Genomic DNA, 17,398 nt, shown 5'->3' with positions numbered 1-17,398 from the left:
GTCCTTATGTACAGCAAACTTGTAAACTAGTATCTATATTCTACTCGGCTTAAATGAGTACCAACAATACCAGATCAAGACATATTTGAAAAGGTCATGGAGAGAAAACTGTTGACTGGAAATTCACAAACGTAACACAGCTAGAATGCCTATCAAATCCATTTTCTGTCACTGTTCATTTGCAGACTTCGGTTTTGTGTGTGGTGGGCGGTCGCCATGCTGCTCAGGCTAACAGGCTGGTGACGCTGTACTTTGGTTTCGTCCTTCTATGGATATTCTTTAAGGATCGATGCCTAGTGTGGTGTATTGGACTGGTTTGGCATAAACATTCTCATGCATTTGTTTGCCTGGCTCGCTGGGAGGATTCAGACATCATCATGAGGTATGAAAACGAACATTCTAACAGCACACAGGAGGTCATGTGGGAAATGTCCTAATCCAGCGCTTTGCATGAAGGTAAGTAGCTGTGCACTAATAACACCTAAAACGTCACTGACAAGATGCAACCGTCACTAGCACTCGCAGTATTTATAGGGATAGTTGTATGCATCATTCTCTGTGAATGGACTATGGGAGTTCCAATAGATATCTTTCATGGTTTCTTTCATTGATTTCACTGATCAATACACATTTATAGTCGATACACTGGTGCTATTACACAGAGAGCAGTGGTGTGGAGACCTGGTGGTTTATATCGTTATCACCACTGGGGCGACGTGTAAACCCGTACTTCTGTCGGTGTTGTATCTACGTAACGGTGTTGTAATGTTGTACCCCCTATCCTTGTGTGGGTATGGTATTGTAATGTATATTTCTAAGGGTGATGCATTTCTGTACGGGTGCTGTATTGTAATGTTGTACCCCCTGTCCTTGTGTGGGTATGGTATTGTAATGTGTATTTCTAAGGGTGATGCATTTCTGTAAGGGTGTCGTATTGTGGTGTTTTATCTCTGTGAGGATGTTGTATCGTGAAGTTCTATCTCTGTAAGAGTGTTGTATCGTGATGTTGTATTTCTGTAAGGGTGTCGTATCGTGATGTTGTATCTCTGTAAGGGTGGTGTATCATGAAGTTGTATCTTTGTAAGGGTGTGGTAACGTGATGTTGTATCTCTGTAAGGGCGTCGTATCGTGATGTTGTATCTCTGTAAGGGTGGTGTATCGTGAAGTTGTATACCTGTAAGGGTGTCGTATCGTGATGTTGTATCTTTGTAAGGGTGTCGTATCGTGATGTTGTATCTCTGTAAGGATGTCGTATCGTGATGTTGTATCTCTGTAAGGGTGCTGTACAGTAATGTTATTATTCAGTTCTAAATGTGTTGAATCTGTGTAGAGTTCATGTATCATGTTATTATTTCTTTGCAGTATTTTGAATCTCTATAGGGATGGTGTATGGTGCTATTTTTATCGATATGATGGTGTTGTATGGGGAATGTTGTACATGCATCTCAATATGGGTTGTGCACCGTGATGTTATAAATCAATATGGGTTGTTTGTCATGATGTTGTATCTTTACGGATGGTGTTTTGTGATGTTGTATTTCTATTTAATTGCGTGTTATTGTATTTATGTATAAAAGGTCACTATTTGTTAATGTTTCTAAAGTATGGTTGCGTATTATCATAGGGTAGTGTGTATAATGCATACAGTTGTTGTGTCTCGATAGTTGTAATACAAATATATAGGGTTGTTGTGTTAAAGTTCATGTAATGCTGTGTATCTGCTACTTATTTGATCTATATAGGGGTTACTCAATGGTTTGGCATTAATCATCATTGCCGTTAAATTGTAAATCGTCCTATTTCAATACATGTCATCTACAATATTCAACTATAAATGTATTCTTACGAATAAAGATAGCGAAGGATATCAATAGATTGTTATCGTTAATTGTACATTGCATATGACATGCGTATTAAAGTTAGGTTTTGGTTGCATAGTAGGGATATCAATTATATACTGTGACATTCGATATAATGCCACCTTTTTCATTTTATATCGCGTTTACCGCTAGTATATCCAAATTTCTCTTACCCCTTGTTGACACAATCTGTATATGTCTCGTCGATATTTAGACGTATTGCCAAACCCATCTTAATGGCAAAATTGTGTTTGACATGTGGTTGCCGTACATTGTATAACGCTGTTTTACTTTATACTGTATTTGCGCATGCTTGGTTTCAGGTATAAGCCTATTATATTCCTTAACTCCCAAGTTGGTTGTAACGTACGTGTATATCGATCCTGAATTTTCTGATGACTATCAAACAATAGCTCCAGCCAGTATGACATATATGCTATATGAATAATTTAACACGAATCCATTGTTGACGTTTTGAATGTTGTTCTAATTGAAGTAACTTAATTTTATCTCATTAGAGACAATTTTGATTGCGCAATGCTTGCCACGTCGCCCATCGATCAACTTCCGGGATACTGTTTGATATTTTCAGATATTTGCCTGAGCATGGGTCATTACAATGAAATCATCAACATTTCAAACGGATGAGACAGTCGATCTGCATGTTGCGTGGCTTATACAGCGTGAACGACAGAAACGAATAGAGAAACGAAGGGGTATCGGATCTGTGATCTTTGTCATTGGAATACCATTAGCCATCCTAGGATTTGCCATGTCGCTTGTTGCATACTCGGAAATAGTCGGAAAAGACACCATTCCATCCTTCCGGATCACTGGACCCGTGTTCATTGTGGTAGCATTCGTAATGTTTATAATCGGAGCCGTTCTAGCAGAGGTGCTGTCGATCAGACGAACCCGTAAACAACAGTATGAGGTAGAGAGTATTGAGCTTCAAACAGAATTCCTACAGGAAAAAGATAATGCTAGTAAAGAGGATAGCAGTGTTGTAGAGATTACGAGGGACAACGTCAGACGAAGTGGGGACGAGTCGTTATTTCAACAATTTAAACGAAGTTCAAGCGTCATTAGTGAATCTCTTGCGAATATGATTCCGTCTCGAAACTGTAAAATCGAGCCACATGAGTGCGAGGAGGTCTAGCAGCCTTGGTTTACAGGACAAGAACTGCCATCGTGTACTACATGAACCACGTGTGGGCGCCCATAGATATACCAGTTATGTGTGAGGGGCAAATTGAAATGAAAACAAGTTATGTGAATTGAAGGTAGTTTCACCGTACTCGTTGTGAAATAAGCTAACAATAATTTGTGTATGAGATGATATAAATGTTTGCTAGTAAGCTATGAGTGAAATGAGGATATGCTTCTGTGAGCAATGCATACGTTCTGTTAGCTTTATATACGGCTGTACTTTGTATGAGCCCATGTCGGAGTATAATGGTGAACCAAGTATAAGTTTATGCAATCAGTAATTGTTAAGTTATATGTGAGCTAGTTGAGGTCTTACAAATGTAAGCTAATATAATCCTTAATTGTTAGGTTCTGTGTGACCTGTTTTAAATCTTACTAGTATTAGCTTAATAGAGCATTTCACTCCCTTTAGAGTGACATAGAGAAATTCCATCCCACGAGGGAAGATTTTAAAGTTGCTAAACACGAGGCTTGCCCCGTTCCTAAAGGGGTAAATGTTTCTTTTTCTCTTACCCTGTTGACCCTAACAAATTATCAATTCAATGTTGACGCTGCAGGGCAATCCTTTAGTCTCATCCTGGTGTGAGATGAAAATAATCTTTCATCACCTTGGAGGTAAGACAAAAAAATATCAAACCTCGGGGTAGGATTCTTAAATGTCTTTTCCGCAACTCTACCGAGGGCCGGACATAAAGCTTTGGTCGAGACATTTAAGAATCCCCATCGGATGAATTTTTTCTGTTTAACTCTAACAGTAGGGAATGATTACCCTTTTCCAATACGAAATACCAGTGGTATTTAAGTTTAAACGCTAAAGTTGGTTTCATAATTTCATAATTTAAGATCGGAGTTGTCTTCTGCTACTGTTGTGACGTCATTGCATTGTTGATGCAATGACGTCACAACAGCAGCAGCAGAAGACAGAAGATGTAATGCAAATATTATGACAAGGGAATCCCTCTGTCTTTACCCTTGTATAAATCAGGTATATCTTTCCCTGACCGGAAGTGTGGATATCTAATGGCTTATGGGAGAGAAATCCATGCCTCACCCAAGGGTTGAGACGGAGGATTCCCACTTCATAAGTGTATGACGTCACGCAAACAATACATTGACGTCAAAAATTTATCGAACCTGTTTTGACGGCAATTTAAATAAATTTGACAGAGTCAACATGGTATGAGAAATAGAATCATTCACTCCCTTGAGGCGAGATGGAGAATCTCGACCCTCGGGTTGTGATCCCCTATATCACCCCGCTAGGAGTGAAAGATTTATTCTTCTCACATCGGGAACAATGTGGATTCACCTGTCCTTACATCCTTAACCCGAATGCTCTGTATAAGCTATTGCAAGTCTTACTAGTGAACTACGAGTGTATTACTACTTACTGTGACCTGATGTAATCAAACATGAAAATAGTTTTATTTTAAGCTCCGGTAAAGCTTTACGTACTTGTATACTGTTTATTTCAGTGTATATTAGTAAAGCTACCAGTGCTTAATTGACGTTCCTGTTAGTGTATACAGGCGAATTAAAAAATCCATGTAAGTGTTCGAAAATAAGTTTTGTGTTAGCTCTTGAAAATTTGTAAATGTTAACCACGTGTACGCCTATTTCAGAGTTGAAAAGCGAATCTCGTGTAATCCTGTTTAAGAGTGCAAAAAGTTACCTTTGTGTAAGCTGTTTCACATGTACAAAGTGGAAAATTTCTGAAACCGTGTAAGCTTAATAAGATGTTTTAAAATGAGCTTATGTCAGTCTGGATACAGCTGACAACTGTTGAGTATTTACTATGGTAAATCAATGTATATAAGCTAGGCATTGAGCTGTGCACTCGTGCAATATTGGCTATACTCTTTAATGTTAGGGTATCGAACTTTAAGTCATCTAATGTAGGGTTCGGATTTTCACTGATAGACATTTGTATACCAATGAGTAATGTGTGAGCTAATACGACGTCATAAATGATATTCCGTTTTTGCTTATTGCAGAGTTATCTTCTATTGTGAGCAGGTATTGATTGTTACGTCATTGGTTTGTGTTAGAAAATTACGTCGTTTTCTAAAAAAGTGATGACGTTACTCTCACAAATAACTGACGTTACAATCAATACCTGCTCACATAAGCAGATAACTCTGCAATACGAAAAGACGGAATAGTTATATCATTGCTCAAGTATCCAGAATGTGTTTTCGCATTGTGTCAATAAAATGTCTGTGTGCAAGTACGCTATCAATGTTGATCTGATGCAGCACTTGTCTGAATTTACATGATGAAGCCAATTTACTAACTAATCAAAGGGAGGCTCGTGATGTGATGTGCAATATCGATTGTTCAGTTGAATCTAAAAATAAAAAATTGTTGTACAACCTATTGAATTTCGTCGTGTTTTGATTATTTTATCACTTTAACTAAAGAGTTAAACATGGCCTGACATGATATCATATAACTGATTAATTAATTGATGTCTCTGATATAAACAAAAAAACAAAAAAAACACCAGTTGTCAAGGAAATACAATCTTAAAAGAATCATGTTTTTTTTAAGTTTAAATCGGTGAACGTTATCTTCATATGATGGAAATACATCAATGACCCGCCAAGAATAAATTGGATCACTTTTAAATGAACCTTATTAGAGAGGATCCTTTTGATACACATGAAAGATAAAATACATTGTCATGGTTAATCCCTGCAAAAGACATATTTTATGCGATTTACTTCATGTATAGAATTGGGGGATTCTTTAGTGATGGATAGAATTCTTGAGTGCATCGTTTAAAAGCACAGTAAGTTGCTTAAAATAATTAAATACATTAATATGTGCTTAAATTAGTTGATGCAGGCATTTCAACCTGTATGTAATTCAATATGAATTTTAACGCCTTTGTTTATCATTTACTATTATTTGTTTGGGTTTTCAATGATAGTTTAAAAATCACTAACATTTCACAAAATATTAATTGATTTATTACATCGCAAGAAAGCCGTTTTCAAATACAAATATCTTGCAAATATTAGCTTATTTAGACAAATTTAAACAAAACAAAAGCATATAAGTGTTTCCTTTCTATAACAAAAATGTTTGCGAATATCTTGTATTAATAACGTTCACGACGGTTTAATGGCTTTCCATGACCACAATTAAGTACATGAAAGCCGACTTTAATGTTTTATATATGCATGTTTTAACCAATTAAATATCATAAGAAATGTTTAGGGCTGAAATGTTTAGGTATTACAAGTCTAAGATAGCTAAATCCAAGCCAAAACCAAAGAATTAAACATTTTATATTTTGTTGTTATACAGATTTATATAACCCACATGTTGGAAGGCGGCAATAAAACCTTCCCAATAGAGAGGTTTGTTCGAATGTAACAAAGACCCGATACACATTGTATGTTACAGTCTTGTCTGAGATGAAAATGATTTTATGACTCCTCAGGGAGCTGCTTCAGTGTATACCTAGACCGTAACACAAACATCAATAGTCTAATTTCCACCCTCCATCCTCATCAATAATTATTAGCTGAGTAATGAACGACCGAAGCACTGGTTGTCTTAGGAGTTACCTACCTTTAGTAGACGAGTTAGCCTGGTATAAATTCAGTGTGTTTGAAATTTTCTACCTGTTTAAACATGAAGGGTATTTCCCTTGTTCCGGGTCAGTGACGTGCTATACACAAATCCTGGTTTATATCAAACATGTACATGTATGTGTGTACAAGATGGCGAGCAGTGTGGGTATTCATTTACTACGACCTGTACAGGTAAGAAGTGGTTATGTTGGGTATTTACTGTTAGTCTTCAGGTAGCATGGTCTCCTTTGTCTATGTAAGTGGCCTTTCCATTGTCTAACATTCAATTGTTCTGTGTATTGTAGTCTGTCCTGAACATAGATGACATTTGATGTCAGCACTGTAACCCGGTATACATTACTACGTGTAACCTAGTTTAAGCAATTTCTAAATATAAAATCGCTTTTACAGAAATTTCAGCATTTCTGGAAAATGGAATGGCAATGCTAGACGATTTTGAAGAAAACTTGAAACAATACCTTTACAAAGTATATTATAAAATATTTAGATGTAAACAACGCTTGCTAATTCATCAGAGTAAGGGGTGGACCACCCAAGCTGACAGCAGTGTGAATAGGCTGACATTCTGGTGGTTTGCCAGTTAGATCATATAACCACAGGTTGAATGGGAGTCAGTAAAGACACGGGTACAACATGTACGTAAACCACCAGGCCGGGATCGAACAACTTTTACGTTCAGGGAGGTTTATTTTGCCGTGGGCATAGGAAAAACTCGTTATCGAAATAATATTGCTAGCTATGTTTTTTTTAAACTGTTTATTATTCGCAAACTCGATTTGTTTAAAAGGAGGTTTAATTGGTACCTAACATTTATTTCATAAAAGTAATCTCAAATACTTTTTACCCGTGTCATGTACAAAATTGATTGGATAATATTTATCACAACGCTCCCGCAATGTGCTCCGATATGTAAGGAACCAGCTAATGTTAACCGATATGATGAGTTTTTTTTATCGTTGTGATTAGTATATTTCAATAACGTCTGGCAAAAAAAAGAACAAAATGGCAATAGTTATAGAAGAATAACATATATCCAGTGCATATAAAAGTTGCTATAGAAGCCAACCATGTAGTACAGTGAAACGCTAAAAAGAGATGTATTTACCACTATACGACATCATAAACTCAACAACAGAACTATATGCGTGTTATGATATTACACGTTAAATCCTTTAACATATAAAACTATAGTCACGCCCAATAATATATAAAGGTTTGTTACAATGACACTACTGATCCACAATAACAAAATAGTTCGTCAGAATTTCTTTTTATTGAAAGGTTAATATCAGATAAATTGAAAAAAAAACAATCATTAGGACATTATACTGTACATATTAATGTTCATACTGATACCTAAACAAATTGAAATAAAAAACACCTCCAACTAATATCAGTTTTCCTGACATTGATAACGTGAGAATATCCGACACAAGCACGTTCTATAACATGTTTTACTTCAAATAATCAATAACGGTTCAAAGCACGAAGACCCGGTGAATGTCATGTATCATTGTTCAGCATTGATGACTCAAATATCCTGTAATCCAACCTTAACCCACGTACATTCAAGCGATATCAGTTTTACAATCCATTGCATGCTCTTAAAGATATAATACACAATGGAATGGAAGTGAGACATTCAGATGTGATCATTTAAAATATTGATTAACAAAATATTTATCATGTACCAATATTATATATATATATATATATATATTATCCCTCATATAAGGCGATATATATATAAGGCTTCGCACCACTTGATAATCAAATTATTAAAAATATTAATAGGAAGACAACAAGAGAATATTGAAGTGAGAGCAACACTATAGTTCAAATTCAAAATCGATGAAACTAGGGCGAAACATGAACAAAGGACATATTTACATAGAAATCGAGGTCAAACCTAATGGAAGTGACGTAATCTAAACGAGAAAAGTCATAGTGACAACATAATAACAAGGCACTGATGAACAAGATCTGAAACATCGACCTTCAGATTACACAAGAAAATAGGATTGTTCCCTATGAGCTTATGATGGCGACCAGAAAACCTGTCAATACATGTACTTTTCTTCTATTGGCATCTCTCGGACCTTTACATGGATAGTGTGTTTGTCTACCTTCGATATTTACAAATGAAAGGGCGATATGTAGAGCAATTTCGTGAATACATAATTAACTGCAACGTATGTTAATATCAAGAAAGGGAAAAAGTCGTTTTTTAAAATCGAAATGTTCACGCTTATCATATACCTTAGTAGTAAGAAAATCCAAATGACCAAGTTGCAAGTTAAATTCAAGGTAACCGGCTGTAGTTAAATAGTCTTTAGTGTCCAAGTTCAAGAGAATAAAATTATGATAATATTTCTTGCTTTTGAAGACGAAAATGAAAGATTTTGTTATCAGCTCTGATTAACTTTTAACTACAATCAATTTCATGAAAAGCAGAAAACAAAAACAAAACAAGTCGATCTTTGAAGGGCAGCAGTTAATGTTGATTTCAGCGGTACAATCTGAATTTTACCAATATGAAGTCGTGTAACTATTATAATTAATATGTAAAAATATAAAGTTATTTCCAAATGGATTGACCAATCATTATGAAATTAATTATTGATACCTGTCATTAGCTATGTAAAATTAATAACAAAATGTAGTTACTATCAATATTTAATCAATAATAACCAATCAATATCAGACAAAGTTAGCTTATACCGATTAATCAATCAGTTTCTTAATAGACTTGTTAATAGATAAAATAATCAATCAGTACCGATATAAAATGAACCATTACTAAATTAGGTAATCGGTATATAAATCTATCGTCAATTAACATATTTTTGATAGTATTAAGATAATTCAAAGTTGAACAAACATTTCTTTAAAACATCAGATACATTTCTGCTAAATCAAGCATTGTAATCAATATAAGTATCAATCTATAGTTCTTTAATGAGTTGTAGGAATCAAACTCCCTAATGGCATTAATAATGCACAGGGCAGCATCGACCGTGCAATCCTGGCTCGTAGTTTAAGGTGTAGAACTCTCCTTACGGGATCAGCTGGCACGCTGATTCTGTACTGAAGTTTTGATTAACGACCTTCCTGTCCTACACTTTGTCTGTGTGCTAAAAAATAAGGCCAAAATGATCAAATGCAAACAAAATCTTCACAATGAATTCCTCAAGTTGCATCGCTTACTGATTCTGATGATGATTGTGTTTTTGTATGAGCTGTTCGGTTGTCAATGCGTGGTAAGGTATTGATATATGCTTTTTAGATTACCTCCACTCATAGCAAATACTATAATACTCGGGCCCAAACTCCTTTGTGAACCATAAGTCAATGAAACCATAAGCCAAATCGACACAATAGCATTAAGGTCTATATACAATAATGTAGTATACAGTGCAGGCATTATAAAGGATTTATATTTAGAAGTTGTTTGTGAAACGTTTAACAGGTTCCTATCTAATGAAAAGCAAATAGGAAGTAATACTATTTTTAGTGGTTTAATGAAGTCTTACATTGATAATGGACAATGCATTTAGTGCCCTTCTTACCGTTTCTTTGATCACAAAGCTTACACTTGAGTTTATATATTTAAAAGACGATGTAATGAGAAAGGGAAAGCATGTATGCATTATCCGTTCATATATTGATTACTTTTTGTAGTTGCAGGGTATATGAGACAATGTAATGACTTGAATACATAAAAAGGTGTATTGTGATCACATCATACGAAATGGAAGCGGCTGACAAGAAGAGGTACTGGAATGACCAGATAAAGGCCATGCTTGGGCCTTGTATGATCACCTTCGCGATTCCTCTTACTATCCCGGGCTTAACGATAACGTTAGTAGCGTTTAGCGAGGATACGACATTCGAAACATACGGCGTTATACATATCGTTGGAATCCTCTTCCTAGCAACAGCTGTGATACTATTAATTCTTGGATGCATGTTACGAATGCTTTGGAAACCTACCATAGGACCAGATATTGAAATGCATTTAACACCACTTCAGTCTGTTACGAGTTTACGCAATCATAGAAAGGAATCTCAGCAAATGAAAATAAACAATATTTATTCTGGTGCAAGAGTTGGACCTGAGGAGCGGGTCACCAGGAATACGTCTAGACATCAGGAAAGTCATCCGAAAAAAGGACAAACTGCATTATCTGGACAGGTAGCAGGTCATTCTTCAAAACAATTCGAAGGAACTTGTAATGGAACACATCAGAAGGAGAATACGCAAAGTAGGTCTGGTGATACCGACCATAGACGAAACTCTAGAGATACCATTCGAAAAGATAGAAGGTTATCAAGATCTTCCATTGTGCAAGATGATTCGTCAATAGAGGAAACAGAAAGTGAGTCTGAGTCGGTCATAATTAAGAAAAAACGTAACAGGAAGAGTTCAGCTGATTCCCTAGGTAGAGGAGAGAGTCGACACACAAATGATAGTAATGTTGACGAAAGATTTCCCCTAGATAGATCAAGATCACATAAGCGTTCAAAACAACCCAGTGATGAACCATGTCTAGATGAAATTCAACAGTGGCGTCAGAAGAAGAAATCCAAACAAAAGTCTAAGGTAGTAGACACTGGAATAGTCAATGCTGCCAGTGATTGTGAGGATACCACCATGTCAAGGCCTCTCCCAAAACTCCAACTGAACGAGCGGCCATTGTCTTCTTCGAATCTCGAGAACGGCAGTTCAACAGGCGAGGAAACCAACTCTGGGTAAGATGGCCTATACGTTTAACATACATGGGTGTTCGGATGGCGCAGTGGATAGCGCACTTTGATTTCACAAAGCGGTCGGGTTCGATTCCCCGATCGGACGTGTCACCTGCCCAACCACGGGGGTTTATCTCCGGGTACTCCAGTTTCTCCCCACATTAAGAACCCCCCCCCCCCCCCCCCCAACACGCTTACATCCGGGCCAACAAAAAGGATTAATATGTAATTATTATTCGTCCGTTTCATGACATCATTTTACAATTGTGTCTGTATGCATTGAAAAACCCATTCTTATCAACCATACACAACTATGTAAATAAAAGTGCTCTACTTCAATTATAAAATCTGTTAGTTTCGTAAAATATCATTCCAGCATACACGTAATTGTAGGCAATGATTTTTTTCTTTTTAATTTTCATGCCGGTATGGACGCAAATCGGTTACACCCATGTTTAATATGAAATATAACCGATTTGCATTCATACCGGCATGAAAATTAAAAAAAAATTAAAAATGGCGCCCATAATTAATCGTAGTCATTGGAGCGTTTGACGCAGGGGCATTGTCCATGTTATCTAAAGAAAAGCAACAAGACTCTCATTGAACAAGGTTAATATATGACGTTATAAGTAAACCAAGTGTTACGTCACTAGAGTTTTTGCTGTCATACTTAAATGAAATGCATTTCTGCTGGTAATGTTCATATAGTTGGTTGTAGAGCAAATTTAAATTTATTTTGATGAACACAAATAAGCAATTTACAAGATACACTCTTTAGCATTTAGTCCTACAACAGTTAAAGTACCATAGGCTTGATGTCTTTCAAATACATATTAGATCGCAGGTTAAAATCGATAACTTCTTATTCCATTGGTCGCACACTTGTCGATACAAGGAGAATCTTTATCCTTTGTTATTGAAATGTGGGCATTGTTGTGCTTCACTTGTCCGAGTATTCGCCTGCACGATCTTAGCGCAGCTTGAAGAATCTTTATTGGTTTTTAGCTTGATGCAGACCATAAAAACACCGAAGTCGATTTGAATCTTGCTCACAAGGAACAAACATAACGTATTCCATTCTAATTAGCAAAGGAAGCATCGTTGTGGTAATGGGTCATGCCTAAGACCATGTAATTACTGTTAAATTTGAAGATCGATAATAAGATGATGGGAGATTTTTTTCTGACTATAATGCAAACTTCGTTCTTTTCATTTCTGTTTGTTCTTCAAAACCATAGCAAGCGGTTGAACTACAAACATTAATTGAGACATTAGTTATTCGTTTTTATCTCAAACCGAATTAGGAGTGCCTGTTTGGACCTACAAATTACTTGAAATGTAAACGTTTTGTAAATTTGCAATAACAAAATTTGATAATTACGTATTAAAGAGCAATGCTTCGTTTCATTAACATTTATCTCCTTTCTAGAATATTTTCACATTTTTAAAAGATCCATTATAAATTTCATGAATAATGCTTTACTATTTCTGTAATGATTGGCGTGTGACATGGTCTGGGTTAGATAATAATGGTTTCTGTGATGAAGTGTTAAAGCTGTATGACTGAATCCTCAATAAATAAAAGTTTACCAAAAAAAAAAGTCATTGGATGTTGGGACCAATAACCAGCAAAACTCTTTTAGAACATCCAGCAAAAAAAACCTACAAAGATGCTAACACATTTGGGTTGCTTAAGTGGATCACAGTGAAATGTACGCCATACTCAGTTATTCCCACACACAAACTTGTTTTGATAAATGCATTTAATACAATTTAAATACACTGTATTTGAAATACAAGGGTTTACATTCAAAATAAAGAGGATGTTTTTCTAATGTAACAAACAACATTTGTTTCGTTATGTTCCAACTGGACCGACCAGTCAGAGAGGCGGGTTAACTGTGAAAAATAACAATTGTTTTTTATCAATTGTGACGTCACTGATGCCTTGACATTTTCTCATATTGACGTCGCAATAGACCATTCCTTGTCCCAATTTGTTTTGGCCGGATGATTATCTGTTCATGTCTTTATGTAGAAAAACGTTATCCCTTGAACATTCATCTCCTTATATTTCATTTTCCTTGTCATTATATAGCAGTGCATCGTATGTTATGATCAGCTGTTTTTTAATCTAAAACTAGGCAATCCACTCGGTCGCCCCATCAAAGTTTACTTCAACATGACGATTCGTTGGAAAAGAAGAAACGACGAAAAAAGAAAAGGGCATCTAAACCTGTAAGGAGACATGGCTCCACTGACCATTCTAATGATGCCAAGCCGACGCGTGTGTTACCGCCTGTGCTTAGAGGGCGCCATCAATCTCAGAGTGACGGAGAACATCACTTAAATGACGTACAGCGGTCAGGTTCTACCGATTCCATTAACAGCATAGGATCAGCTGATTCTGTTCTTGCTCAGTACACCTCTAGGAGCCAGGATGAGTAGAAATAGTTATTAATCTGCTCATTTTACATATTTGCAATGCTAATGTTTTAAATTTTGCATTACATATTTGTGCCGCAATTTTCATCTTCAATAAATGATTGCAAAACCACGGAGCATACGGATACGGAAATGGCTCTGTGTTTTAGCATAATTATAGTGAAAGTTTATTCATCTAAAACAATTTCTTGAGATAGCGATATGATTTTACTCAAGTTTTTCTGTATGGTGTTCTTAGATAACGTTAATACATCGAACATCTTTGGCTGTCATCCTCCTAGTAAATGCAATGTCTATAGATTTGTGTATAGTAAGGGTTGTCTCCTCTTGACTGTTATTCGAATAAAAGGCAATCACAAACTGTACTCCATATGTTTAATAACAGGTAAAATATTTTTTACAAAAAATGTATAGGTGAATCATTTTGTTATTTCAGATATTCTTACATAATTATAATACTCACTTAATGAATACTAAAAAGTGAAAAAAAGTGAACAAAAGCAAGGCGCTTTTGTGAACTCATCCACGTTTAAATAGGGGTATTTTGTGGCGGAATATTTTCAATTATTTTCAATACCAAACTCTGTTTATGTTTAAACAAATGCAAAAACACAAATGAAGTTAACATAGGATACTTATCAGAAAGTAGTGAATTTCACCTAATCTTACAAGTAAAGGTATTTCGGTAGATCTTTTTTTACACTTCCAATGTATCATGATTTATACACAAAAATGGCATATTTTTGTTTGTTTTGTACTGTTACTCAGATATTTTTTTATGAATAAATCCGTCCACTTTATATAAATGCATATATAGCAAATACAATATTTTTTCTTAGCAAACTGATTTGATTTAAGTTGTTTAACGTTAATAGAGAACTAAATATCACCGTTTCACCTTATTGCTTTTACGTGTCAATTCTTTTTGTTTTCTATGATATATTGCAGCAGATATTGTTGTTTTTTTTTTATATATATTTCCGATTGTTTTCGCTGGTAATTAACCACATTGTCTCGTTTTAAATGCCTCATTAGTATTTATAGAGTTGTCAAAATGTACCGTTTAGAAGAAGAAGAACAGTTGTACTGGTTTCTGATTGATCAGTTTATAATTCTAAACAAAAATAACGTAATTTTAAAAACAATTACCTTATTTTTCAGTACATTTGTTTGTGATCTACTGTCTCCACAAAGTTAATTTTAAGTGACTTTTTCCAAGTATGTGGTAAATGGAGGAAGTATCTCTTGAAGGGTTATTCATTGGCGTAAAAATTATCTGATGGTTGAATTTTAATATATATAGGCAAAAGGATTTTTTTCCTCTTATAAATGTCATTTGTTAATTAAAAAGAAAACGTTAATACATTTTGAAAAAGTATGGATTGCTGCAGAATCAATAATGATTATGATTTCATTCGTGATTTGTGATTTGTGATTTTTACGGCAAGCAATCGTATGTATTGTGACGTCACAATACCGACAACTAATTGAGACATGGATTGGGATTCGAAGATAGAATTTCTTGTCTTTCTATTTTTCGATCTCTGCTTTCCTTTTCATGTTTGTGTGTCACATATGTGTCACTGTAGTTGTCGCCTTTGTTCTTCTGTCTCTCTAGCCATCCTCCCCTACATCCTTGGCGGGTAACCTTAAATTCTATATTTTATTTCCTGTTAAACGATGATGCAATCATCTCTTGACTGTGATACATGTATAATGGTTTTTAAATGTTGTACATTTCCATTTTATAATCAAGGTATTATTGTGTTGAATTAAATCAGTATTTTAATGCATGTAACGTGTTAGGAAGAACGCTTAGAATATTAATTTCTCGCAGATCATTCATGTTGAAGAATACTTTTCGTCCAAGAATCTGCCATAATCTACAGGTAAATGAGTATAATAGATTTTCTTTTGTACAGTGAATCTGCCATTATTTAGCATATGCAAATATATGATTAACTTACTTCTACGTTTCAGCTAGCTTGTTTTACATATCTGATGTTCTATTATTTATGTTTGTTTCGAAATACATTTATTTATGTTATGTTTTATATACTCTACTACTGAATATTAACATGGCACAATTACATGAGTTGTCATTGTTTCATTATTGAATTGCTGTCGTTCTTGGAAATTTGACTTGTTATGTACAATATGGGACTTCACTTATGAGAATATCTGCAAATGTAAATACATGCATTACAATACTTTGAATGTTTATTTGTTTTGAAATATCTACGAACGCATGATAAATATCATAAAGATCTGAAACATCGGTTAATGTCCATGAAATGAAATGGGTACCGGAAAACCCTTACAACAATAACATCAACTTGAAAAATATTATCAATGATAACATGATCTAGTGAGAGAGTTTGACAACAAAATAATAAGTGTATCAGAGTTGCCTCCCTTCTGCTACTTATACAACGATGTTTAGAAAAGAAATGGGGCAATTTGTGGTTCTCGTAATGTGTTAGTGTAGAAACCAAACTATTGAATTGTGCATTTGTCTTTAAACATGTGTGTTAGTATGCAAGAAATATTTGGTATGTAAAAAGGTGTTGAAGGAAAGACTTCCACATCATTGACCTATTGGTTCTAGCACTGAAGCGATGACTAGGAATAAATGCTGAAATGGGATGCCAATCATCTCACAGACTCTAGACTTAAATACTGTCCTTGGCAGATAAATAAATTGTATTTAAGGAAACTCTAAAGGTAAAAATTCAAGTTTAACACTAAAAGAAACTTATCCCCAAAGACATTATATTTTGAAAAAAGTTCCCGATATGTTTAAAAAAAAGTTCACATCTAAAACCAATATTGCTACATTATATAACGAACAGGATCCTACAATCATCGTTAGACGGTGACCTGAATGTCGATTTACCTGATAACATTGCAGCATGTACTGAGATATCCGTTTGCTATCTGGCCAATCAGCCTGTGATGTATATTAAAGAGAACTCGATCACATCACTGATACAGGTAAATCATAAATGCTTTATTTACATAACTTTGTTTTCATAGAATGATTGTTTGTCGTTTTAAATATCCCGTTTTATGGAAATATATAATGGGTTCGCATACATCTTCTTGATACATATTTAATGTATGAAATGCAAAATAAACCAGACATTTACCCTAAATATACGTTAAGACATTATATTAACATAAAGTTGCGTCAGTAAACATAAATATTGGTGGCAATGCATTCTACATTTAAATCCTACAGGGAGTTGTACGTGTATTTTGACTAATAATGTTATATTTTTTATTCTTCATTATTAGACCAAAATTTACTTTTTTTGTATTCTTGCAACATATTTGTCTTCATTATCTCTCAGTGTGAGAGCGCTATTTAATTAGAAAAAACATTTACCAATTACCTTCACATAATTATGTGATGGCTTTTGAGACAGCGCTATTGTACTTGTTAATGAGAGGTGTGGTAGCCATAATGTTAGGATGAATGCCAAATAATTGGTAAATAGGTGCACATTTTTATTCATTTATATTTTTGTT

General features: G+C 34.9%; 2 protein-coding genes across 2 annotated transcripts; both read left to right on the top strand.

Moving 5' to 3' along the window:
- Positions 1–202: 202 nt before the first annotated feature.
- LOC110456788 lies at positions 203–5,117 on the top strand. The gene is made up of 2 exons (XM_021507751.1): positions 203–456; positions 2,452–5,117. Exon 2 carries the CDS (start codon positions 2,479–2,481, stop codon positions 3,016–3,018), a length of 540 nt encoding a protein of 179 aa, XP_021363426.1. The 5' UTR covers positions 203–456; positions 2,452–2,478; the 3' UTR covers positions 3,019–5,117.
- A 1,654-nt stretch (positions 5,118–6,771) lies between these two features.
- On the top strand, positions 6,772–16,072 carry LOC110456743. Its single transcript, XM_021507673.1, has 3 exons — positions 6,772–6,841; positions 10,352–11,422; positions 13,567–16,072. The coding sequence occupies exons 2-3, from the start codon at positions 10,422–10,424 to the stop codon at positions 13,868–13,870; spliced, it is 1,305 nt and encodes a 434-aa protein (XP_021363348.1). The 5' UTR covers positions 6,772–6,841; positions 10,352–10,421; the 3' UTR covers positions 13,871–16,072.
- The last annotated feature ends 1,326 nt before the right edge of the window (positions 16,073–17,398 follow it).

This window comes from Mizuhopecten yessoensis, unplaced genomic scaffold (assembly GCF_002113885.1).
Source record: "Mizuhopecten yessoensis strain PY_sf001 unplaced genomic scaffold, ASM211388v2 scaffold8841, whole genome shotgun sequence".
NCBI classification, from domain to species: Eukaryota; Metazoa; Mollusca; class Bivalvia; order Pectinida; family Pectinidae; genus Mizuhopecten; species Mizuhopecten yessoensis.
Note: the sequence above shows the minus strand (reverse complement) of the source record. Positions and strands in the feature narration are given on the sequence as shown.

Coding starts and splice junctions, on each gene's coding strand:
- LOC110456788 (XM_021507751.1), top strand. CDS start 2,479: ATGAAATCATCAACATTTCAAACGGATGAGACAGTCGATCTGCATGTT.
- LOC110456743 (XM_021507673.1), top strand. CDS start 10,422: ATGGAAGCGGCTGACAAGAAGAGGTACTGGAATGACCAGATAAAGGCC. Junction 11,423..13,566: donor GGCGAGGAAACCAACTCTGG/GTAAGATGGCCT, acceptor ATCTAAAACTAG/GCAATCCACTCGGTCGCCCC.